The sequence below is a fragment of the Culex pipiens genome, chromosome 3 (assembly GCF_016801865.2).
Source record: "Culex pipiens pallens isolate TS chromosome 3, TS_CPP_V2, whole genome shotgun sequence".
Lineage (NCBI taxonomy): Eukaryota > Metazoa > Arthropoda > Insecta > Diptera > Culicidae > Culex > Culex pipiens.
Genome location: NC_068939.1, coordinates 80,558,847 through 80,584,450, shown reverse-complemented (window position 1 = coordinate 80,584,450; position 25,604 = coordinate 80,558,847). Strand labels below are relative to the sequence as shown.

At 42.3% G+C, this 25,604-nt stretch overlaps 5 protein-coding genes across 5 annotated transcripts; 3 read left to right on the top strand and 2 right to left on the bottom strand.

The window, feature by feature from the left end:
- Positions 1 to 2,781: 2,781 nt before the first annotated feature.
- On the bottom strand, positions 2,782 to 3,579 carry LOC120414216 (uncharacterized). The gene is made up of 2 exons (XM_039575322.2): positions 3,388 to 3,579; positions 2,782 to 3,327 (listed from the first exon to the last, which is right to left on the bottom strand). The coding sequence occupies exons 1-2, from the start codon at positions 3,391 to 3,393 to the stop codon at positions 2,860 to 2,862; spliced, it is 474 nt and encodes a 157-aa protein (XP_039431256.1). The 5' UTR covers positions 3,394 to 3,579; the 3' UTR covers positions 2,782 to 2,859.
- Positions 3,580 to 3,621: 42 nt separating this feature from the next.
- On the top strand, positions 3,622 to 4,392 carry LOC120414207 (uncharacterized). Its single transcript, XM_039575292.2, has 2 exons — positions 3,622 to 3,763; positions 3,821 to 4,392. The coding sequence occupies exons 1-2, from the start codon at positions 3,758 to 3,760 to the stop codon at positions 4,286 to 4,288; spliced, it is 474 nt and encodes a 157-aa protein (XP_039431226.1). The 5' UTR covers positions 3,622 to 3,757; the 3' UTR covers positions 4,289 to 4,392.
- Positions 4,393 to 10,625: 6,233 nt separating this feature from the next.
- LOC120414205 (uncharacterized) lies at positions 10,626 to 12,895 on the top strand. The gene has a single exon (XM_039575289.2). It carries the CDS (start codon positions 10,626 to 10,628, stop codon positions 12,744 to 12,746), a length of 2,121 nt encoding a protein of 706 aa, XP_039431223.1. The 3' UTR covers positions 12,747 to 12,895.
- A 7,837-nt stretch (positions 12,896 to 20,732) lies between these two features.
- Positions 20,733 to 21,689, bottom strand: LOC120414213 (uncharacterized). The gene is made up of 2 exons (XM_039575312.2): positions 21,381 to 21,689; positions 20,733 to 21,320 (listed from the first exon to the last, which is right to left on the bottom strand). Exons 1-2 carry the CDS (start codon positions 21,384 to 21,386, stop codon positions 20,871 to 20,873), a joined length of 456 nt encoding a protein of 151 aa, XP_039431246.1. The 5' UTR covers positions 21,387 to 21,689; the 3' UTR covers positions 20,733 to 20,870.
- Positions 21,690 to 21,692: 3 nt separating this feature from the next.
- On the top strand, positions 21,693 to 22,333 carry LOC120414212 (uncharacterized). The gene is made up of 2 exons (XM_039575311.2): positions 21,693 to 21,758; positions 21,816 to 22,333. The coding sequence occupies exons 1-2, from the start codon at positions 21,753 to 21,755 to the stop codon at positions 22,281 to 22,283; spliced, it is 474 nt and encodes a 157-aa protein (XP_039431245.1). The 5' UTR covers positions 21,693 to 21,752; the 3' UTR covers positions 22,284 to 22,333.
- The last annotated feature ends 3,271 nt before the right edge of the window (positions 22,334 to 25,604 follow it).

The following is a 25,604-nucleotide window of genomic DNA, read 5'->3' as shown; positions in this document are numbered from 1 at the left end:
TATAATTGAAAGGCCTTTCCAATGAGTCCAAAACATTGAAGATCTGGCAACCCTGTCTCGAGTTATGACCACTTAAGTGATATTTATGTACTTTTTTGAAGCCGGATCTCACGTAGATGTATGTAAACTATGTCCGGATCCATCATCTGACCCATCGTTGGTTAGATAATTGAAAGGCCTTTCCAATGAGTCCAAAATATTGAAGATCTGGCAACCCTGTCTCGAGTTATAACCACTTAAGTGATATTTATGTACTTTTTTGAAGCCGGATCTCACGTAAATGTATGTAAACTATGTCCGGATTCATCATCCGACCCATCGTTGGTTAGATAATTGAAAGGCCTTTCCAATGAGTCCAAAACATTGAAGATCTGGCAACCCTGTCTCGAGTTATGACCACTTAAGTGGTATTCATGTACATTTTTGAAGCTGGATCTCACTTAAATGTATGTCAACGATGTCCGGATCCATCATCCAACCCATCGTTGGTTAGGTTATTGAAAGGACTTTCCAATGAGTCCAAAGCATTGAAGAACTGACAACCCTGTATCGAGTTATTACCACATAAGTTATACATTGTGTTCTTTTTTTCTGGATCTATAAAAATGATGAAACCACTCATATACCCATTTTTGGTAAAAAGTGAGGAAGGCATCAACCACATAGGTGGATTTAGTTAGTTTTTATTGAAATATCACGTAATTCATAAAAGCATGACATCACCGTAAGCTAAAGTTTCATAAGTTTCAACGGGTGAGTTCATTATTTTGTCAAAAATATGCAATCCTGGAAAGATCCAAAGTTTGTTTACATCCGCAAGAAAAAAAATGTTACGAGCTTGTGGATTTCAATGGACAATGCTTTTCTTCAAAAACTTTAAATAAAGCAGGTAAATTCGAATCATCATATCGAACTATCGATTTTCGTTGTTTTTTAACATTGGGCGATCTCTTACCTATTCTGAATAAAAAATTAAGTACTTTAAGCATTTAATGGCAGTTACTTAATAACTTCTACTTCTTTTTGTGATTTTTTAATTCAGCTTAGACAACAAACATCACCCTAACGTCACCTTTAGGATCAATCATAAATCGTAAAACTAGTCGCATATGTTTCCTTTCAGCCCCAAACCTCCTCTCACCTCTTTCCAAATGTTTTTTTTTTAAGGTTCCCCCCGTTTGCAACTAATTCAACCCACCTGTGAAAAACGCGGAAAAACTACTAAAATCTAGTGAGGAATGGAGAGCTGATTTTTTCACGAGTTGGCAATGCGGCGAGTTTGGTGGGTGGCTGTTTTGGCATGAATTTTGCGCTGCAGGTGAAAATACTTTTTTTGCACACGCGCGCGTCTGATGTTTGCAAACATTTGGATGGTTTAATTAAAATATTTTAAATAAACGACCGGTACACTTTGGTTCACTTCGGCTTGGTGAGTTGGGTGAACCCTGCCGTGGACTAGTGAGTGGACTGAGCATCAAATGCATCATGTTTGCCAACTCTGCTGGTGGTGGCGGCTATCTGTTTGGTGTGTGTTTATTTTCGGGCAAGGTCGAGCAAAAGTTTTATGGTTTTCCGCTTTTTGTGCAGTTTTTTGCGCTAAAATTGCATGTATGTTTGAAATTGCTGAGAGAGAGTTTAATTTTGATGGAAAACTTTAGAAAAAAATATATCCTCAAATGAATGATTTATCAACACGAAAAGCTTTTTTGTCAAGTCTTTTAGCGACCTTTTAGATCAAAATTTGTCAATTCACATAACAATTGGAGAAAAACAATCGACCTCTCTTAGATTTTTGTAAATTTTCAAAACCAATGGTCGTTGAGCAGGGCATAATGTTACACATGACCAATATGAAAAAGGCCAACTTGCTTTTATGAGAACTGTAAATTATTCATTAACCAAACAAAACAATTACTTCGATGACATTCCACCGCTGACTAAAGCTCAGTACAACAAAGCCTCCCCAAAGCCGAACTTTAATTAAAGAACCATAAAAATCCGACCAGTCCAGAGAGCAATCATACCGACTCTGAGCTAGCCAAGCTAAGGCATTCATGAATGCACAATGTGCACTTCTCGGCACGATGACGACCACGCATTCTGCCCCGGGTTAAGGTATGAATGTCGCCCAACGAACAAACAAACAGACCCTCCTGTGTGTAGAGCATGGAATTGAAACCCCGATCTTGGCCGGGTGGGCGTAATAATACGAAACCGCCAGAACACAATAAATAGTGAATGTTGTGCATCATAAGAGGTCTCCGCATGAAGTTATGGCTACACGACGAAACCAGCAAGAAGTTTACTCCGGACTCGCAGTGAGAAGAGAAGGGCAACGAAACCGAATCTTTATTAAACTTTGAAGTGCTGCCATGGGTTGGGAATCTCCACGTGGTGCGGAGTAAATAAACGTACAGCTACAATTCTTAGCGGTTGTGCTATCTTGACATATTCAACATGTAGTAAATTTTTAACATAAACAAAAAAACTGAAACATAGATTGAAAACCATAGTCCGACACCCCAGTGAGTCAAGCAAGCACGACGCTGACAAATTCTTCTACACAAGGTAGAAATCAAATCGCTCGAGGTTGGCAGATTGGCCCCTCCTCGCAGGTCTCACCTCTAGCTCCGGCGACAGTACATAGACAGAGTGATGAGGAGGTACCGCGATGAGAGTATACGTGAGCGGGAAATGAAGGCAAAAGGTCAGATGCATCAAAACTTCGCCCCGCGTGTGTATTGACAGGGCAAAAGCCAGAAATGACTAGACGCTGAGAGAGTGGTGCGTTTAGTAGTTTGAGCAGTTTATTGCGTAAACAACAGATCACAGTCAATTTCGGGAAATTCTATCAAAATTTCAGGCAACAATCAACTTCTGGTTGATGGCATGTCCGACCAGCGGGGCCACATGGACCGATCCGGGGTTGGCCGCGACATACTTGGCTGCCGGAATTGCTGCTCCCAGGTAGTTGTTGTATTCGTAGCCGTACGACGACGCCAGCGGAAGTCCCCACGGGTTGACCTTGGCAACATTAGCCTGGACGATGGTCTTTCCACCGAGTCCGTACCAGTTGTTGGTGTAGCCGTTGGAGTAGGTCGCTGGCCAAGCCGCCGCCGAGGACCACTGGTTGACTCCGTACGGGTAGCTGTTCAGACCGCTCCAGGAGTTCAGGCCATTCCAGGAGTTGAGGCTGTTCCAGGAGTTGAGACCGTTCCAGCCGTTCCACGAGTCAACACCGTAGGTGGACACTGCAGGCCACGCCGACGAGACATATCCAGCTTGGGCAGCAACGGCCAAAGTGGCAACGAACAGAGCGATGAAGGCCTACGGAAGAAGTTGTATGTTTTGGTATGCAAATCCGGCTAGACTTGGTAGTGAACTTACCTTCATGGTTTAACGACTGGTTGAGTACTAGACAAGTTGTCTTTGTAAGAACTGTTGATGAACTATACTGACAAGAATTAGGACAAGCGATTTTATACGATTTTGAGTCGACGACATAGGATTCAACTTTATATCTAAACTAATGTTTCCTTATAACTTGATTTTAGATTCCTCGTGAATCGTCCAACCGTAACGTTCATTACATATTTAATTGGGTTAAACTTTTTGAAGTGATTGTATTGCAGTGCAAATGAAATTTGTCACCTTCAACCAATTTGGTATAAATTGACGTCCAAAGCCTTCTTTTGGTATAGTTCATCAACAGCTTCAACAAATCAGGTTCGTGCAAGACTCAACCATCCGTGAAACCATGAAGGTAAGTTCACCAACAAGTCTCGTCCAACGAATCGATGATAAACAACTACTTCCGTAGGCCTTCATCGCTCTGTTCGTTGTCACTTTGGCCGTTGCCGCCCAAGCTGGATATGTCCCGTCGGCGTGGCCTGCAGTGTCCGCCTACGGTGTTGACTCGTGGAACGGCTGGAACGGTCTCAACTCCTGGAACAGCCTCAACTCCTGGAATGGCCTGAACTCCTGGAGCGGTCTGAACAGCTACCCGTACGGAGTCAACCAGTGGTCCTCGGCGGCGGCATGGCCAGCGACCTACTCCAACGGCTACACCAACAACTGGTACGGACTCGGTGGAAAGACCATCGTCCAGGCTAACGTTGCCAAGGTCAACCCGTGGGGACTTCCGCTGGCGTCGTCGTATGGCTACGGATACAACAACTACCTGGGAGCGGCGATTCCGTCCGCCAAGTACGTCGCTGCCAACCCCGGATCGGTCCATGTGGCCCCGCTGGTCGGACATGCCATCAACCAGAAGTTGATTGTTGCCTGAAATTTTGATTGAATTTCCCGAAATTGACTGTGATTGGTTATTATACGTAACGATAAACCATTTTGTACTTATCCAGTTGTTTTTCAATCATTTGTTTTCTAAATGTGAGCATCGATGATTTTTTTTCTCGAAAAAAAACTTTTAGCTACTCTGTTCATCCGAAATTTACAAAAATTTCAGTCTCTTTTAAAAAATCTAATACATGCTAATTAACGTCATGATTCGATATCCGGACACTTAGAGGCATATCATTTTTGTTATAGCTGGCAAAAAATCATGCAATACGTTAAAAAAGTAGAAATATCAACAGTTTTAAGAGAATGCATGTAAAATAGGTCTTTTCTAACAATTTTTCATCAGAAATTTGAAATTAAATTGGCTTGTTGTACTTCGAATCCCGAACACTGAAAGAAGCTGATTCGAAATTCGGACACTTTTGATTCGAATTCCGAACACTCCATTTTGCTTATGAATCGCACAAATTTGGACTGAAATTTCAATTAATGACATTCTTTAGGTCTCAAATAGACTGTTAACATCAAAACAATCGATATTTTGTAAAAAAAAAATAATAGAATTTGAAAAAATCAGAACCATAAATTTCTGCTTTGCCTTCTCGATGCTTCAAACGCCTATGAAATATTTCAGCGAAACGTTTCACTGTTTTTGTAAACTTATAGTTTTATTTAAATTCATTGTTTCGATATGGCTACAGCGTACAAACATATTTTGAATGAAAGTTGATGTTAAAATTCTCCAGATAAAACAGTTTTAACAATAATTGTGTGAACTTATATCCAAATAATTGATAAAACAAGATGGGGTGTCCGGGTTTCGAAGCGTCCGGGAATTCGAATCATGGCGTTATGATTATAAAAGCAGGAAAATGCATTTGAGCAATTCTCTACCAAATTTTAAAAGGGCCAAACATTGAATATTACGCCCATTTAAAATGCTAGTCTTGATTTAAAAATTTTCATAATATTTTTTTCGAAAAGATCGGAAAATTTCACGAATGTTTCATATGTTAACATTGAAAATCGGACCATTAGTTGTTGAGATATCGTCATTAGAAAATGGTGGGCTGTTTGGGTGAGACTTAGAAAACTTCAATTTTCGTTTTTCTTTTTCTTTAAGCCGCTGTATCTCAGCAACCAAAGGTCCAATCTTCAATGTCTATTAGACAATTTTATAGCAAATTTTCTGAATTTTTCAAAAAATATACTTTTAGAAATGGTAACTCATGGTCACTATTTTTAAAAATTGAAAAACTGCAAATATTTTGCTAAAATCAAACTTTCGGTGGCTATATCTAGAAAACGGAGCCCTTTATCAAAAAATATGTAAAGTACTTTTCGATTGTAAATTCAATTTTGCATTACAAAAAATGTCAAACTTGTTTTTGCATGAAACTTCGATTTTTTCCAAAAATCACTATTTTTTCAAAAATTCATAACTCGGCGGCAGATTTTTTGACCATGTTTCTCTATGGTTCGAAAGTTGCGGATTTTTGTCCCCTAAAACATATCAAAAAATCTCGAAAATCAAAAAATACGTATTTTGGGAAATTGAGTTTTAGTGAAAAAATAGTTGATAAAAAAATCCTCAAATTTTTTTTCCGTGTACCTATTTTTTTCTCAATAGTCCTCAACAATAACTACAACTTTGCCAAAGACACCAAATTGATCAGAAAATTCACTCAAAAGTTACAGCTGTTTGAATATTTACATACCATTTTTGTATGGACAGCTGCCAAAATTGTATGGAGACTTGTATGAGTGAACCAATGACATAAATTAGCATATTTGGTCATAGGGAAGACCCCCACAAAGTTTGAGTCAAATAAAAAAATACAAAAAATAAAAATGGTCGAAATCGGCCGATTTCGTAGAGAGTTGTTCATTTCGAATTGTTCTCAGTTCATTAGATTCCTACTTCAATTAATAGTTAGTAGTATATACAACAAGTTGCAAAACGAGGATTTTTTCAGAACGAGACGTACTACGAGTTTTTCAACGAGTTCCGTACAACTTTTTTTGCAATTCTAAAAAACTCCCTTTGAATAGAATTATAGGACAAAACACCATTCGAAACTTCGGATAATCGAATCACGAAATTTTTTTCCGCTGTCTTATTTTTGATTTTTGAGCTTTAGTATGCTATTCTAAGTTGATTAAGAATTTTTAAATTCAAGATGGCGGCCGAAATGACAGGTTTGACATATTGAAAAAAATGTATTTTTTAATTTTATAGACAATCAACCATTCAAATTTGACTAAAATCGGGTTGCAGAACTCGAGTTTGATGTTAAAAGTAATTAAATAAAAATATGTTTTTTTCGTCCGTGATTCGATTATCCGAAGTCCCATACAAACCTTCGGATAATGGAAACCTCGGATAATCAAGTCTTAACTGTATATTAAAAAGACAAAAGTGTTTAATTTCGAACGCCTCAACGGCGTAAGTCCGAACAAAAGTGTATAGAAAGATTAGTTAAATTTATATTCCCGAGGGTTTTTATTCAATAGAGTTCAATGTAAACATATCTATCGCTTCTTTTTAAATAAAATATTTTAAAAACATTTCACTATTTTATTATTATAGAAATAAAGTGCGGATTTCATGAACACTATTTTTGTGAATAATGAAAATGTACTCTATTGAAAACATTACCTTTAACATATTTTCAGACTGTATGGTTGAGTCATGTGGCACACATAATTTGCAATAAAGTCTTTAGGACCTCTTAAGTAAAGAGTTACCCGATCAGACGGTAATAACTAAATTCATGCCATTTCAATAACAAATGCTGTTAAAATAACAGAAAGTGTTATGGAATATTCTTGCAAAATCCATTTTTGCATAAGAGTTCAATAACAGTTTATGTTATCATAACAAAAGTTGTTATTGGTCTGATATTGTGTGAGAGCCAAAACAACTTTGAAATAACATTTTTTGTTATGGAAGAATAACTCCAATTGTTATTAGGATGATCGGATTAGTTGTTAAAATAACAAAAAATAATAACAAAGATTTGTTCGAAAAATAACTTAAAATGTTATTAATCTGTTATTACAATAACAATTCAATAACAAAAAAATCATAACGGCGAATAACAAATCTTGTTATAAATAACATAAAATGTTATTGGCCTAGTATTTTCCAATATCAAAAAATGTTATTCCGGCGTTATTTCCGTCTGCTCGGGAGATATTCATTTAATTTATTTTTGAACCCAATAATATTGAATGCACAAAATTACCATTGCTGAAATGAAGAATGTCTTAAGTCATGGATCAGAGAATTCCACTTGATGCTGTTTCAACATAAAAAATGAAGCCATAAATAAAAATAATTACGAATGTCCCATTTTTGGTTAAGTTACTAAATGAGATATACAACAGCAACTTCTTTAAAACATACTTTCTTTATTGGTTAAGTGTAGGGGAGAGTGGGGAGACTTGATCCCCTTTTTTGTATCGCACATAATTCTGTCAATTTCTTACAAAACTATGATCTTTTTGCGTGAATTGAAAGCTTAAACATTCAACTATGTTTGGCTGATAAGGGTAATTCATCAAAAAAACTCTTCGAATCATGCCAAGCGTTTTAAACAAATATTTTTAACCGGCATTTTCAAAATGTTGGGGGTAATATGTTTATCAAACAATTCATGTATAAACATATTTTTTTGAACAATTTTTGAGTGCTTTCTATATTTATCAAAACAAAGAAAAAAGATCTATTGGAAGTTTTTTGCAGCACTGTTTAGAAAAATGTGTGTAACTCAATCTAAGAATTTTTAAATTTTTTTTCTTTGTTTTCTACAATGAGTTTTAGTCAATTTAGCACAACTTTCTAGAACAAAGCTAATTGTTTTACCCACATGCTGACGAGATACAGGCTTGGGATCAAGTGTCCCCGGGGATCAAGTCTCCCCTACATTTTACACTTTAACATTTTGCGATAGAAAATGTTCCAATCATCTTTGTTTGAAGTTAAATAGAACTGTTAAGAATAAGTTTTTAAGATATCAAAACTGAACTGTCTTTTCTATATTGATTCTAAATTTTAAAACAAGTTCACAAACTTCACTGAATCTGACAAGCATTGAACATTCAACTCCTTATTACAAGTTTTTGCACTTCAAAACTCCCTGCCAAAGTCACCTCGTACGACACCCCATAAACTATAAGAAAAGCACCCAAAATTACATTCCCCACACGAGTAACCGTGCAATATCCAGCGCAAAAAAAACAAAACATTGTTTGCCATTATACAATATTGGACGACTTCTTGTGGATAAAGTTCGAGTAAAGTTCCAGACGACCAACCTTAGCAGGCGGCACCTTTCAGCAGCAAGAAAACATAATATCCGCCCAAAGGTTGTAACCTATGGTATTTGCATCCCAAGATTAGTGCGATCGTTTGTTCCGCGGCAAGTTACGGAGGGAGCACTTGAGAAGGCTTGCGGGCAGAACGACCTACTAGCGTAGCTGTCCAGCCCCTACGGACGCTACCAACGCTGCACCGCTAGTTGCGCTAGTCACCGCTAGGAGCGCACGAGATCATCGCAAACGCCCGCCTTGGGTAGCGGCGATGACCAGGACGATGGGACGATGGGACGAAGGAGTCCAGAAGGGGGAGGTTGAGGATCGCTGGGAAAACCCCGCCATTGCAACGGTCACTTTGCCTGGTATCTTGAAGAGGACGGTCGATATCCGTGAAAATCACCGTCACGAAGTAGTGAAATTTTAGAAGTGAAGTGGAAGATCCGGTAGACGCCATCCCGGAGGAAAGCCGTCCGACGATCTGGAGATCCGGACGCAAGCAGGAGGAGCCTGCGTTGATTTGTGGACATCCAGGTAAATGTCGTTGCTTCCCCGATCTATCGCCGTCCAACCTCCCTCCGCCATCGCTAATTTCCGTCCCATTGTGCCCACAGAACCCCTCGGTGTTCGTACGCTTCGCGTACAGGCCGGCATAGACGCATCCGTCCGCCGTAAGCCACCCGACACCCGCGGTATTCCCCGCGCGGTACCCAGTACCGCCGAGCACGATCGCTCACGCACGAGGATCGCCCGCGACACCGTTCCGGTGTGGGAACCGCCCTCGCGACGCCGCCATTTTGGTCTTCTGACCAACCGTCGCGAGATAAGACGCCAGCCTCGCCAGCCGTTATACCAACCGACGCCGGAAACCAGGCAGACCGGTGGATTCGTCCGCCGTAGTCCCAGAGTCCGTCAACATACTCGGGAGCGTCGAGGCAGGTGGCGCAGAAGAGGGTCGAGTACGAGAGCAGCAGCTGACCGCCCATAGTGGTCGCACAACAAGAGAGGAAGACGTGTCCCGCCCCGGTAGACCGAGTCCCGGAGGTCGGTGGAGGCGTGTAGCCGTTGTTCGAGGAACGCGAGCTGAAAGTGAGCGGAAGCAGCAGTTCCGGAAGGGGCCCCGACGAAGAAGAAGGAAGAAGGACGTGTGAGGTAGGATTAGCTAGTAAGGAAGTGGGAGAACTAGGAAGTGAGGTAGCTACGCAGCTTGAGTCTGCCAATAAACCGCTGGTAACCTGAATAAAGTGGGTTTGTTTTGTCTAATAGTCTAATTAAGTGTTTCCCTACCGATTCCGGATTAACATGCCGACCCTGAGGCAAAGAGGGGGGTCTCATTAATGCTGGGGTAGCCCACCATTAGTTACACTTGGCGCCCAACTAGAAATTAGTTTAACTGTTTCGTGTTTGGGTTCACTTGAGGACTTTAGACGATTTGCCCACTTCTCTGGGAAAACGCCCATTATTCAGGTGCAAAAGTTGTCTAATCGTCAAAATACAAACAGAAGTGACGCTAATATTTGAATTTTTGAGTTCCGAGGAGGGGTTTTGGAAGTCTACGTGAGGAGGAACGACCACCAGACATTGGCAAAGTAATTGGTTGGAGATTTCATACAATTTTGTTTGAATTCCGGAATAGAATTCGTATCGGTGGAGTGTCGTTTCCTTCGGACGAGTTGAGTGAAAACACCAGGCAAAATAAGTGATTTATTCCCCGTACAAAATACGATTACAAAAGTTTCGACTTACACTAGGTTTTTTACAATTATTCGCTATTTGCTCATTCATTCAAGAGCGTAATTCAATTCTAGGTTTTTTTTTTCAATTCATTGTTGATCCGTTGGTGTGCATCAATGAACAGTTTCATTCACTAGGTTATCAAATTATCTCAGTTAGCGAATCAATTTTAGGTATTTTTCTTAATTTGTAGTTGTGATTGCTCATTTCTAGTATTTTTTAAATAAATTTTCTTTTTAATTACAAGATCTTTGATTTTCCTTGCACTCAAGATGGATATGGTTCATTTGTTGTCACTGTATCGCGGAATGAATACGAGTCATTTGACCGTTGATGAACTCGAACATGAGCTGAAGATCCGCGACATCCCATTTGATTCATCGCGCAGCGGAGCCGAACGTGCGTTGCGTAATCGCCTAAAAGAAGAGAGAGAATTGAAACATGTTGAGTATGAGTTAATGAATGGTTCAGTGTTGGATGAATTGGAAACGTGTGAGTTGAAAGTGAGTGAGATTAAGTCCCACTTGGAAAACCGGAAATCCAAGCAAGCACCAGAACAGTCATTCAAGACTAGGATTCTGCATTGCGTTTTCCGCTTGGAACGTTTGAGAACATACACCACCAAGGATGATGAACTGAATTCATTAGCAGAAACAGCTCGAGCGTGTATGAAGCTGCTAAATACTTTCTTTTCTATTTCTTCACATTTGCCCGAAGTACGTGAAGCAGAGTTAGCACTCATTAACCAGAGTCTAACGGAAATAATGAAGAAGCAGGATGCGGAAAAAGGAAATGGAAAAGGAGCGGAAGAAGATAATGAATCTTGGAATAGTACTGAAGAGAATAATGGAGAGGAAATTGCTGGAATTGTTGGTGAAACTGGATCTGTTAGTGGAAATGGTAAGGGAAATGGTAGTGGAGTTGGTAGTGGAGTTGGTAGTGGTGATGGAAAAAGTGTTGGAAAACCTGGTGACGTGGAAAGAGCTGAATTTGAACAGTGGAAAGAACAAAAAGTAGAACTGATTAACGTGGTCAACAAGTTGTTGGAACACATTCAAGTTCTAGAAGCGAAACAGGCTGAGAAAGAGGTGGAGAAAGAAAAACCGGAAGTACAGGCCAAGCCAGCCAACAGTACGCAACTTGGAGTAGACGCGAATAAGGGCAAAAAGGACGAGAGTAAAAGCCAGCAGAATCCAGGAGATTTTCTCGCGTGGCTCAACCAAAGAAATAGTTCATTGGGAAGCTTCGGTAACTCAGAGAATGAACATAACAAACCAGATGAAGTTCATTCCGGCAAGGATGAACCGAAGGAAAAGAAAACCGGATTTGGTAGGAGTTTACCGGTGCATAAGTGGACGGTTCGTTATGACGGGATGGACAACGGGAGGAAACTGAACGAGTTTTTGAAAGAGGTGGAGTTCAACGCTCGTTCAGAGAACATTTCTGAGTCTGAGTTGTTCCAGTGTGCGCATCATTTGTTCACGAGGAAAGCACGTTCTTGGTTCATGGAAGTGAACGGAAATAATGAACTGGGTTCATGGAAGAAGTTGGTGGATGAATTGAAGAGTGAATTCTTGCCGATCGACATCGATTACGTCTATGAGCGGCAGGCCAACAATCGCAAGCAAATGTCCAGGGAGAAGTTCCAGGACTATTACTTGGACATGGTCCGGATCTTCCGCTGTATGACGAATCCGTGGGATGAGAAACGGAAGTTTGACGTTCTCTTCCGCAATACTCGCGAGGACTGCCAAATAGCGATGCTAGCCGCAGAAATCAAGACGATTCCATCGATGAAAGAATTCGGTAAGCGATTCGACTCTGTCAATTGGAAGCTGTATCAGAAGGGAGAAAGGTACACGCCGCGATCAGCGCACGTGGAGGAGGTGCAAACACAGCGGTCGTCGTACCAGAACACCGGAAATAGGTACCAGAACTCGAATCGTTTCCAGGGTGGAAACCGATCGCAGGGTGGTTACCAACAACAAAATCAGAACCAACAAAACCGTCCGTACTACAAGAAGAACAACAGCAACGGAAACTACAATCAGAAAAGCTCGTGGAAGCCAGAACAGCAGAGACAGCAGAGCAACGGAAATCAGAAGGAGAACAAACCAAGGGTTGACGAGAGGGCTCAACCGAAACCGAACACCCAGAATCGCGAGAACAGCACTGCTGCAGGTTCGAGTGGAACCAGTGCCTTACAGCGGATCGTGAAGGCGTACATTCCGGTCAAACGGGATATTTGCTTCAATTGTCACGTTGCAGGTCATGGCCACGAGGAATGCCGGCAGGAGAGGAGCGTGTTCTGCGTGCGGTGTGGTTTTCCGGGTTTTTCTACGAAAGATTGCCCGTACTGCGAAGCAAAAAACATGCAAAAGACTGCTCAGTGAGGCGAGTCAGTCTCACGGGAAGCTCCAGAAGACCTCACGAAGATACCGAAGCGTCGGAAGCACTCCAACAGCTAGGATATTCGAGGGTTGATGGAGAGAAGAAAGAAGAAGATGCTGAAGTGGCAACGATGCTTGTTACAGTGAGCAACGGCGATCGTAGGCCGTTTGCAAGAGTGGAAATGTTGGGAATATCGGTTGTTGGACTTCTTGATAGTGGTGCACAGCGCACAGTTTTAGGTGTTGGTGGAAAAAAGTTAGTGAAGTTGTTGAATTTAAAGTTGAAACCCACGAATATTGATTTGAAGACAGCCGGAGGTGAGAGTTTAGAGGTGATTGGGTGTAGTGACATACCGATTACGTTCAATGGTGTTACGAAGATTCTGTCCGTGATGATCGCGCCGAAGCTGAACAGGAAGTGCATCCTCGGCTACGACTTCTGGCAGAAGTTCGGCATCAGGCCAACGATGGAATCCGTCGAGGTGGTCGATGAACAGGTCGATGAAGATCTAGAAGACGCAGAAGAAGAATTAGAAGAAGAGCAGAAAAAACAGTTGGAAGATGTGCAGAAGATGTTTCTCGTTGCCAGCGAAGGAGTCGTCGGAAAGACGGACCTGCTGGAACACAAAATCGAGCTGAAGGAGGAGTTCGTACAGTCCGAACCGGTCCGGAAGAATCCGTATCCGTGGAGCCCAGAAATACAGAAGAAGATTCACATAGCTGTGGAAAAGATGCTCAGGGACGGAATCATCGAACCGTCGGAGTCGGATTGGGCGTTGCCGGTCGTTCCGGTCAAGAAGAGAGACAGCGAGGAGATCAGGCTGTGTCTCGATGCTCGTAAGCTAAACGAGCGCACCAAGAGGGATGCGTACCCTCTGCCCCATCAGAACAGAATATTGAGTCATCTGGGGCCGTTCAAGTACCTGTCCACCATAGACTTGAGCCAGGCGTTCTTGCAGGTGCCGTTGAGTGAGGAGTGCAGGAAGTACACCGCTTTCTCCATTCCCGGAATGGGATTATTCCAGTTCAAGCGACTTCCGTTTGGACTGATCAACAGCCCGGCAACCTTAAGCAAGCTCATGGACAAAGTCTTAGGATTCGGGGCACTTGAGCCGTCCATTTTTGTTTATCTAGATGACATTGTGGTGGCCAGTCATACGTTTGACGACCACATTGCGAAACTGACAGAACTTGCGGAGCGGTTGAAAAACGCGAATTTGCGCATCAACCTAGAAAAGTCCAAGTTCTGCTGCTACGAATTGCCGTATCTCGGTTACATCCTGTCGCGAGAAGGAATGCGGCCTAATCCAGATAGAGTCCAAGCTATCTTAGGATATGAGGCCCCAAACTCGGTCAGGTCGCTGAGACGATTCCTCGGTATGGTCAACTACTACCGTAGGTTCATCGATAAGTTCAGCGAACTTACTGCGCCGCTCACGGACTTGCTAAAGAACAAGCCGAAGCGAGTGGTGTGGTCCAAAGCAGCAGACTTAGCTTTTCGGGCCATCAAGGAGAGGCTGATTTCAGCTCCAGTGATGGCCAATCCCGACTTTAAGCTACCGTTCTGTGTCCAAACGGACGCAAGCGACACCGCGATAGCCGGAGTTTTGACACAGGTTCACGATGGTGTGGAGAGGGTGATCGCGTATCACTCAGAGAAGCTGAAGGGTGCTGAGTTGAACTACCATGCTGCGGAGAAAGAGGGTTTAGCTGCTCTCCGTTGCATCGAGAAGTTCCGCTGCTATATTGAGGGTACTCATTTCACGCTGGTGACCGATTCATCCGCGCTCACGTTCATTATGCGGGCGAAGTGGAGATCGTCGTCGCGTCTGAGTCGTTGGAGCATAACCTTCCAGCAGTACGACATGGAGGTGAAGCACAGAAAGGGAAAGGAGAACATCGTACCCGACGCGCTGTCGCGGTCGATTGAGACGCTCGACGTGGGCGATGACGACAACTGGTACCGGAATCTGTACAATGCTGTTGAGGATGATCCGGAGAAGTATCTGGACTTCCGCATCGAGAACGGGAAGCTGTTCAAGTTTGTGTCGTCCAAGTCCGACGTGCTGGACTACAGATTTGAATGGAAGGAGTGTGTACCAGAATCGGCACGAGAGCAAGTCATGCGGCAAGAGCACGACGGCTGCTTGCACATCGGTTTCGAAAAGTGCATTGAGAAGCTCAAGAGGAGGTTTTACTGGCCTCGAATGAGCGCAGAATTGAAAAAGTACATCAACAGGTGCGATACCTGTAAGGAGACAAAACATTCGACTGTGTCTACTGAGCCGATGATGGGACAACAACGAGTAGCGGTTAGGCCATTCCAGATTGTCTGCATGGACTACATACAGTCGCTTCCGCGTAGCAAGAAAGGGAACGCACACTTATTGGTCGTCTTAGACGTCTTTTCTAAGTATTGCCTTCTTGCTCCGGTCCGGAAGATTTCGTCTGCTAGTCTGTGTAACATTCTGGAAGAACAGTGGCTGCGAAAGTTGTCTGTGCCCCAGTACATCATCACCGACAACGCAACTACGTTCCTGTCGAAGGAGTTCCAGGACCTGTTGAAACGGTATGGAATCCAGCATTGGGCAAACGCTCGTCACAGGAGCCAAGCAAATCCCACCGAGCGCTTGAACCGTACGATCAACGCGATGATCCGCACGTACGTCCGGCAAGATCAACGGCTGTGGGATACTAAAATCTCAGAGATTGAGTTCATCCTGAACAACACGGTCCACGCAACAACGAAGTTTACGCCACACAGAGTAGTGTTCGGGCACGAAGCGGTGACCCGAGGAATGGACCATCAGCTCGAGGACGATGAGGAACTCACCGAGCAAGAGCGTATGGAACGCATGCATGGAGTGAGCAAGAAGACCTACGAGCTGGTCAAAGAGAACCTGCAGAAGGCGCACGAGAGTACGAAAAGGCAGTATGATCTGAGGCACAAAAGGTACTCACCGGTGTTCGATGTTGGACAGCGTGTCTTTAAGAGATCCTTCCAGCAGTCGGCGGCGAACAAGTCCTTCAATGCCAAGCTTGGGCCTACGTACGTCCCGTGCATCATCGTCGCGAAGAAGGGAACGAGTTCCTACGAAGTGTCCGACATGAATGGTCGCTCACTGGGAGTCTTCTCAGCGGCGGATTTGAAAGCATGATCTCTGAAAGAGGGACATAGCTTAGTTCGAGGACAGAGGTTCATCTGAGAGGAGGTCAAGGTCGATATAGATGTGATTCCGCAAATTCATTCATCAGGAGTTCTCATCTAAGTCGCCTTGCGCAATCCACAGCGCATGAATGAACCGAGTGTCACTCATCAATGGGTTCATTGACACATGAACGCCCACGCATCGCAAGCACCAGTATGGAAAAGTGCATCCTAGGAAATCATTGATCAAATTTTAAGTGAAAGTTTTAAAGTGTCGTAATTGAGTGTTATTTTGTGTTTGTGAATCAATTTTATGTTTTATCGGTGCATAATGTTCCATTCATCACTCAGGCAACATTATCAAGAGTATTTCTAAAGTTGCACTACGAGAAGGGAATGTGGAAGGAAAATTGCATCGGAGTTCAAAGTGCGTGTGAAAGAACATGTGAATGAGTCGTGAGCAGTGAGCAAATGAGAAACCTAATCTTGAAGAGTTGCAAGTCGTAAAAATTAGATGTCCATTATCAGCAAGCATTAGTATTCACGTTGACTAGAATTTACTAGAAATTTCCAGCTTTATTTTTCACCTAGTGGACGCACTTCCGTGAAATTAGAGCACTTCATAATACTTACCTCATATCATACCATATTTCATATACCAGGATGAGCTTGCTATTAAGAAGCAGAGACAGTGCATTTAGGGACAAATCCATTGAATATTGTTCGTTTGGCCAAACGTAGTTGACACAGTGTCGCAATTTCAAGAATTCACCCCTAAAATACCACAAAATCACTGTTTTCTTAACAGCAACCACATCGCGATTTTGCACATTCCACATTTTTGTCACATTTGGCAGTTTGACAGATTAGGGCACTCAGCAAACCCGAAGAAGCTGCACACACACTGATACGAATGATAACGATAAAGATTATAGCACGAATTGGTTCGATAAAGGAGATCTCCGACACTCACGTAGTGAATTATTTCAACCGTCGCTTGATGCGAATAGGTTTTTGATCGCGATATTTGTTTGAATTTGTTTATTCCGGATTATAATTAATTTATTACCATGGTATTATTTGTAATTCGCATGCAGCAGAAAATTTGAAAATCAAAAAAAAATTTAAAAAAAAATTCAAAATTTATAAAAATTTGCATGCTTGAGTATAATTTTAATTTGTAAATATTTTAATGTGTTATTTATTTATTTATTTATTTATTTATTTATTTATTTGACTTGTAAATATTGTAATTTAAATGTTGTCAATGTCGGTTAATATATCAAGAATGGAGATCGCTGGAGACCGGAGTTGAAATATACGTTGATGGTCAGTAACAGGTTTCGGCCTTGAAACTGAGAGGAGTCGACTTAGGTTGACGATGATAACTTATGACCCCGCCCATTACTATTGATAGAAGTGTTGTGAACTTGTGTATTCTGACTTGACTTAGTACAACGGACTCAATTTTCAAATGTTTCTGGTTACTTTGAGTTAAAACAACGATATGCAGTCAATTCTTTGTTCTTGTCTCGTGGTTCAGAGGTAAGCGGATCGTATATAGTGTTCAGTGCAAAACGAAAAATGTTAGAAAAAAAAAAAATATTAGTTCTAATATTTTTTTTACCCGAGCGAGGGGAGAGTGTAACCTATGGTATTTGCATCCCAAGATTAGTGCGATCGTTTGTTCCGCGGCAAGTTACGGAGGGAGCACTTGAGAAGGCTTGCGGGCAGAACGACCTACTAGCGTAGCTGTCCAGCCCCTACGGACGCTACCAACGCTGCACCGCTAGTTGCGCTAGTCACCGCTAGGAGCGCACGAGATCATCGCAAACGCCCGCCTTGGGTAGCGGCGATGACCAGGACGATGGGACGATGGGACGAAGGAGTCCAGAAGGGGGAGGTTGAGGATCGCTGGGAAAACCCCGCCATTGCAACGGTCACTTTGCCTGGTATCTTGAAGAGGACGGTCGATATCCGTGAAAATCACCGTCACGAAGTAGTGAAATTTTAGAAGTGAAGTGGAAGATCCGGTAGACGCCATCCCGGAGGAAAGCCGTCCGACGATCTGGAGATCCGGACGCAAGCAGGAGGAGCCTGCGTTGATTTGTGGACATCCAGGTAAATGTCGTTGCTTCCCCGATCTATCGCCGTCCAACCTCCCTCCGCCATCGCTAATTTCCGTCCCATTGTGCCCACAGAACCCCTCGGTGTTCGTACGCTTCGCGTACAGGCCGGCATAGACGCATCCGTCCGCCGTAAGCCACCCGACACCCGCGGTATTCCCCGCGCGGTACCCAGTACCGCCGAGCACGATCGCTCACGCACGAGGATCGCCCGCGACACCGTTCCGGTGTGGGAACCGCCCTCGCGACGCCGCCATTTTGGTCTTCTGACCAACCGTCGCGAGATAAGACGCCAGCCTCGCCAGCCGTTATACCAACCGACGCCGGAAACCAGGCAGACCGGTGGATTCGTCCGCCGTAGTCCCAGAGTCCGTCAACTTACTCGGGAGCGTCGAGGCAGGTGGCGCAGAAGAGGGTCGAGTACGAGAGCAGCAGCTGACCGCCCATAGTGGTCGCACAACAAGAGAGGAAGACGTGTCCCGCCCCGGTAGACCGAGTCCCGGAGGTCGGTGGAGGCGTGTAGCCGTTGTTCGAGGAACGCGAGCTGAAAGTGAGCGGAAGCAGCAGTTCCGGAAGGGGCCCCGACGAAGAAGAAGGAAGAAGGACGTGTGAGGTAGGATTAGCTAGTAAGGAAGTGGGAGAACTAGGAAGTGAGGTACTTACGCAGCTTGAGTCTGCCAATAAACCGCTAGTAACCTGAATAAAGTGGGTTTGTTTTGTCTAATAGTCTAATTAAGTGTTTCCCTACCGATTCCGGATTAACATGCCGACCCTGAGGCAAAGAGGGGGGTCTCATTAATGCTGGAGTAGCCCACCATTAGTTACAAGGTAGACTCGTTAACGCTCTCGAACCGGTTCAACTCGTCTACAGTTGCCCGAGGGGTCATCCGTAGGTGACGTAGAATGGGATCAGACAAAATTGATGTTTTTTATACATGTGACATTATATTAAATTTGAAAAGTTGATGATTTTATCATCAGAATTTATGAACAAGCCAACTCTGCAAACATTCCTTAGGTGTTGCATACCGTAAGGTGAAAGAAAAGATTTTCGTCGAAAAAGGTCGCCACCACACAAGTCTAACTTGCACAATTGTTGGTTTTTCACGTTTCCACTAGCTCTTGTGACACTCTGAAATTCATAAGGCAAGCATTTTCATCGTCACCCTCCAAAGTGGGTCGCACTGAAATATGTCGCAAAAAATGTGCTACTATTTTACCGACTTTAGGATTCCGCCAAGATTTGATTTATACTTACCAGAAAGACTTGGTTCTTCCCCTTAAAAAGACACACCTCGCTCACCACAGCGAAGGTGTTTCGCGAAATATCTCAAAAGTCCTCACCACAATATCCAATGAAAAGGTGCTTTTTAATCTAATTTTATGCCGGCTTCCTCGTAGAATTTTCACACCCGCAACACTTTCGAATCAAGAGCGAGAGCTGTTCACGACGACGATGTCGAAAGATTCTTCACCGTATTCGCCAATTCCTTGGAAAAGAAAAACCTCCACCCTCCACCACCAGATTAGCATGATTTAGTGGCTGCTGCTGCTGCCGAGCTAAAGAAGGTGAATTCTGATGGCGAAGCAGCAGCGAAATTTGCATAATAAAGTGTGAAGAATTTTGGTTGAATCGTAAAATTTATGATGAATATTTCTGCCAGGTGGGTGGAGGTGGCGGTGAAAAACCGCGGTGTTTGGTGGGTTGCCTACTTGAAGGGTGAAATGAATAAATAGTATCATTTTTGGTGGGCGGTTTGGCGGTGGGTGGAACTGTGATGCCAGAATGAAGTTTTTCATATTTTTGTCAAAGTTTTTTTCTTACCATTTTTTATTTTTTTTTGAGTTATTTGAGAGCTTCTATGTTCCTATTTATTTTTTGTTAAATATTTTTATTTACTGGCCGTTTGCCTTATGAATTATACTTGATGGTTATAGCTAAATATGTATCTAACTTAAGTCAAACCATCCACATTAACGACCCTCGGGTCTTTTGTGGTCTCTATTGCAAGTTTCTGCTCGAACCGAGGAGTCCGAAGGCTTGAATGGGGAGAGCACCCAAACCTCTTTCTACTCCAAGGAACCTTCCACCCCAGTGTTTGAACTGACGACCTTCGGATTGCGAGTCCAACTGCCGCCAGCGATTCCACCGAAGTAGGTTTGGTTTGGTGTGTTGTTTGTACTTATGGCATGGAGACGACTCCTACACCTAGAATGACTTAACGGCCTAACAACCAAGGCCGGGACCGACATTTTACTTCCTCATCCGATGGAAGGTGTATCTAACTTATGAACTACAAAACATTATTTTTTTTACGAAATGTATTGATTATCTCATCTCATTACGTCAAAAACTATGAATCTTGAACGGCTAAAAGGCACTGAATAGCTTGAAGAAATAGATGAACTCTTACAAATGAATTACAAAAAAAAAAACTTAAAACATGTACCATTTATTTCTGGAGTTTTTTTTTTAAAGTTCAACGAACCAAATTTTCAGTTTTTGCTTTTTTAAAGTGTTTTTTAGTACCCCTGACTCAAGGCGGTTTCTAAAACACCCAAAAAGCAAAAACTGGAAATTTGGTTTATTGGACCTTTTCAAAAAAAAAATCAGATTTGTAAAAATCTTTAAAATGAATTTTTGGCTTAGTCAAACTTTACAAAATTATAGTGTGATGCAACATCAATTGTTAAAATATGTGAAGTTTGTTGCGCTGTGCATCGTCTTTTGAAGTTAAACAACATTTTGCAATTTTGGGAGTGATTTCAATTACAGTGGAAAAACTTGAAACAAGAACGCTGATTCAAATTTCAAATCAAATGCTTTATTTCACCATAGTAAACCAAAACTTCTTAAGCAACAATCAGCTTCTGGTTGATGGCATGTCCGACCAGCGGGGCCACATGGACCGATCCGGGGTTGGCAGCGACATACTTGGCCGCCGGAATCGCAGCTCCCAGGTAGTTGTTGTATCCGTAGCCGTACGACGAAGCCAGCGGAAGTCCCCACGGGTTGACCTTGGCAACATTAGCCTGGACGATGGTCTTTCCACCGAGTCCGTACCAGTTGTTGGTGTAGCCGTTGGAGTAGGTCGCTGGCCACGCCGCCGCCGAGGACCACTGGTTGACTCCGTACGGGTAGCTGTTCAGACCGCTCCAGGAGTTGAGGCCATTCCAGGAGTTCAGGCCGTTCCAGCCGTTCCACGAGTCCACGCCGTAGGTGGACACTGCAGGCCACGCCGACGGGACATATCCAGCTTGGGCAGCAACGGCCAAAGTGGCAACGAACAGAGCGATGAAGGCCTACGGAAGAAGTTGTATGTTTTGGTATGCAAATCTGGCTAGACTTGGTAGTGAACTTACCTTCATGGTTTAACAACTGGTTGAGTACTAGACAAGTTGTCTTTGTAAGAACTATTGATGAACTGTAATGACAAGAATTAGGACAAGCGATTTTATACGATTTTGAGTCGACGACATAGGATTCAACTTTATATCTTAACTTTTGTTTCCTTATAACTTGATTTTAGATTCCTCGTGAATCGTCGAACCGTAACGTTCATTACATATTTAATTGGGTTAAACTTTTTGAAGTGATTGTATTGCAGTGCAAATTAAATTTGTCACCTTCAACCAATTTGGTATAAATTGACGTCCAAAGCCTTCTTTTGGTATAGTTCATCAACAGCTCTTTTACTAATCAGGTTCGTCAAAGACTCAACCATCCGTGAAACCATGAAGGTATGTTCACCAACAAGTCTCGTCCAACGAATCGATGATAAACAACTACTTCCGTAGGCCTTCATCGCTCTGTTCGTTGCCACTTTGGCCGTTGCCGCTCAAGCTGGATACGTCCCATCGGCGTGGCCTGCAGTGTCCACCTACGGCGTGGACTCGTGGAACGGCTGGAACGGTCTCAACTCCTGGAACAGCCTCAACTCCTGGAATGGCCTGAACTCCTGGAGCGGTCTGAACAGCTACCCGTACGGAGTCAACCAGTGGTCCTCGGCGGCGGCTTGGCCAGCGACCTACTCCAACGGCTACACCAACAACTGGTACGGACTCGGTGGAAAGACCATTGTCCAGGCCAACGTTGCCAAGGTCAACCCGTGGGGACTTCCGCTGGCGTCGTCGTACGGCTACGGATACAACAACTACCTGGGAGCTGCGATTCCAGCGGCCAAGTATGTCGCTGTCAACCCCGGATCGGTCCATGTTGCTCCGCTGGTCGGCCATGCCATCAACCAGAAGCTGATCGTTGCTTAAAAAAGTATTGTTTCAATTTGGTTAAATAAAGCATTGATCTGTGATTTAAATCAGTGTTATCATTTCCAGCAAATCTCCCTTTTCAAGCACCACAAAAATCAGAACAAACATCAGCTCAAACCGCAATCCCCCAGCATGTGGTTTTCCACATGTAATTCACACCATGTTACATGTCAATTCCCAACCTCCTGAACTCCAATTAGTACCCCCCTGCATGCATCCCCTGCTGATGTTGATGCAAACAACATCAACAATTAGCAGCACTCACACCGGGTGCCGTGATTGGTGTCCCTGATGGATGGCGAAACTGGCACGAGCATCGGAAAAATCACACCCATGTCCTCTGCCTGTTCTGGAAAATGATGATGGATTGCGCTCTCGCAAACAGGTAAACAATAAATTTAGCACACACAGTGTGGCATAATTGAAGGAACAAATCATTTTTTGCAGGGATTTATGGTGACATAAATCAGCGCAAAGTGTGCCGATGGCAGATTTGACGTGACCTACTCAAAATCAATTTAAAAAGTTTATTTTCCTAAATAAATCTTCAGGTGGCTTCAGCTACTTGACGTAATTGGCTAGAATTCCTCCGGCTCAACTGAATTGCAAACACAATCTTTACAATCTACGGCGGTGTTTGTTTTAATTCATCCAAACACTTACACATGGAGTACCGAACTGATAAGGTTTGTTCATTATCAGCGATGTTCCAGTGGCTTAGAATGAAACTTGTCACCATTACACACTTGCCACTTTGAAGCTAGGTTGTTTGTAAATACTTTTATTAAATCCTATAAAAAAAAAATTCGCTCTACAGCATTGCCTTGGCGTTCTCGATTGCCACCGGGAGCCTCCAACATGTTTATGGCACATTTTGAAGGACTTCATAAAACCTTTCGAATGCACCTAAGAGAATGGGTATTGATGAAGTTTTACGCAAATGCGAGCAATTTTAAGATTTTTTAAAATATTTTTTGGACCTCAAACTTCAAAGCCCGTTTTACCCTACTTTCATTTGTCGTAGTGGGCTCAGATTTGGTATGAGTTCATCTCATGTATAGACAAACAAACGCAGACGAATATAAACTATAGACAAAACGGAGCACTTCGATACGACCTCTAGAACAAACCGAGCAAAATCTACAAAAACTGCCTCTTAAGATTTCACACGCAATAACCAGGGAGGTTGTTCTCTTTTTCTAATTAATATTATTGCTACTTTTTTGGAATTAACAGGTGAATAAAAAAATGAAAAAAGATGAATAAAAATTGTTAATCTTCTCGATTACATTTTTTCAGCTTCTTCAAAATGCATACTTCGATGCTCTTCTATTCTCGATGTTCTATTTTGATGAGAGTGCCCAGAACATGGGAGTTATTCAAAACCTGGCTCCACAAGCTGAATATTATTCCTTGAGCTACTTAAGGACTAAGAGCAAAGTCGGTCAACATTTACCCATTTATACTCAAAGGTGATGTTTGTATGGAATTTTTTCCATCCAATTATTCCCAAATGTGAGATTCTCATTGGAAATTCAATGTTCTACTACTTTGTAGAAAATACCAAAACTGCAGAACATAATCCTGAATATTTTTAATGGTTAAAAAAATCATTTTTGTATGAAAAACATTTTTTACCATTTTGAGGCTCGTGTATCAAACCACTTCTGAGCAATTCTCTGACATATCGGTCATTCGATTTTTTTTTGTATTTTTTAATCCGGCTGAAACTTTTTTGATGCCTTCGCACGGTGGGTAAGAAGGGGATTATTATGCAACTTGCATGCACCTCGGAAATTCCTCCGGGAGGTTGTTGAGGGGACTATTCTGAGTCAGAAAAATCGATTCCCAAAATATTCTATCGGTGAAAACAGATTTTATCTCAACTTGAAGTTAAAAAACATAATATATCATCTAAAACCTCAAAAATACGTCGAAAATCTCGGTCTAACTCTGGACAATGAAGTTAATTGTCATCAAGATATCAATTCTTAGTTCCCAAAATATAATCCTGATATAGTACACTTTAAATCGGTCCATTTCTTGAGTCCCAGCGTCATCAGGAGGTGTAAATAGTGTTATTTAAAACAAATATTTTCAATTCGCTCTGGTAAATCAACTGTCATGTCTGAATTCAAAATCTAATGTTGTAGCATTGTTGCAAACAAAATGAAGAACAATTTTACAGAAAAAAGTATGAAATTTTATCCATTTTCGGTAAAGTTATGTCTATTTTAGTGGGGAAATTGCTGCCAATTTTCAAAATTCTTCGATATTTAACTCATTCCTGTTATAAACAGCTACTACGATCATACTCAGTGGGATGTAACAAAAATTTCTTTTTGGCGTGCATTCAGGGGCTGGTTCCAGTGGGCGTACTGAGCTCAAATCCCAAATATGAGCTTGATTGAATTTAATAGGAGCTGTCGCTTTGCATTTGAATTTTAAATAGGATTCAACTCGTAAAAAACATGTTTTTCAAAAATGTAAATTTTTAGGCACTTTGGCCACTGAAGCGTTTATTTTCAACATTATTGGCGTGTAGGCCAGATCATTGCGCATGTTTTGGTATATATAACATTGAAGTTTTGAGCAAAATGAAATGGCGCGACGCCTATCTTTTCTGCTGATTCGTTTTTTCGAAAAATTTCAAAACTTTGAAGGCCTGAGCTCCAGAGTGCGTCAATTCAATGTTATATATACCAAAACATGCGCAAGGATCTGGGCTACACGCCAATAATGTTGAAAATAAACGCTTCAGTGGCCAAAGTGCCTAAAAAATCTACATTTTTGAAAAACATGTTTTTTACGGGTTGAATCCTATTTAAAATTCAAATGCAAAGCGACAGCTCCTATTAAGTTCAATCAAGCTCATATTTGGGATTTGAGCTCAGTGCGCCCACCGGAACCAGACCCTGAATGCACGCCAAAAAGTAATATTTGTTACATCCTACTGAGTATGATCGTAGTAGCTGTTTATAACAGGAATGAGTTAAATATCGAAGAATTTTGAAAATTGGCAGCAATTTCCCCACTAAAATAGACATAACTTTACCGAAAATGGATAAAATTTCATACTTTTTTTCTGTAAAATTGTTCTTCATTTTGTTTGCAACAATGCTACAACATTAGTTTTTGAATTCAGACATGACAGTTGATTTACCAAAACGAATTGAAAATATTTGTTTTAAATAACACTATTTTTCACCTCCAAATGACGCTGGGACTCAAGAAATTGACCGATTTAAGGTGTACTATGTCAGGATTATATTTTGGGAACTAAGAATTGATATCTTGATGACAATTAACTTTATTGTC

Excerpts from the sequence above, each read along its gene's own strand:
- LOC120414205 (XM_039575289.2), top strand. The coding sequence starts at position 10,626 with ATGGATATGGTTCATTTGTTGTCACTGTATCGCGGAATGAATACGAGT.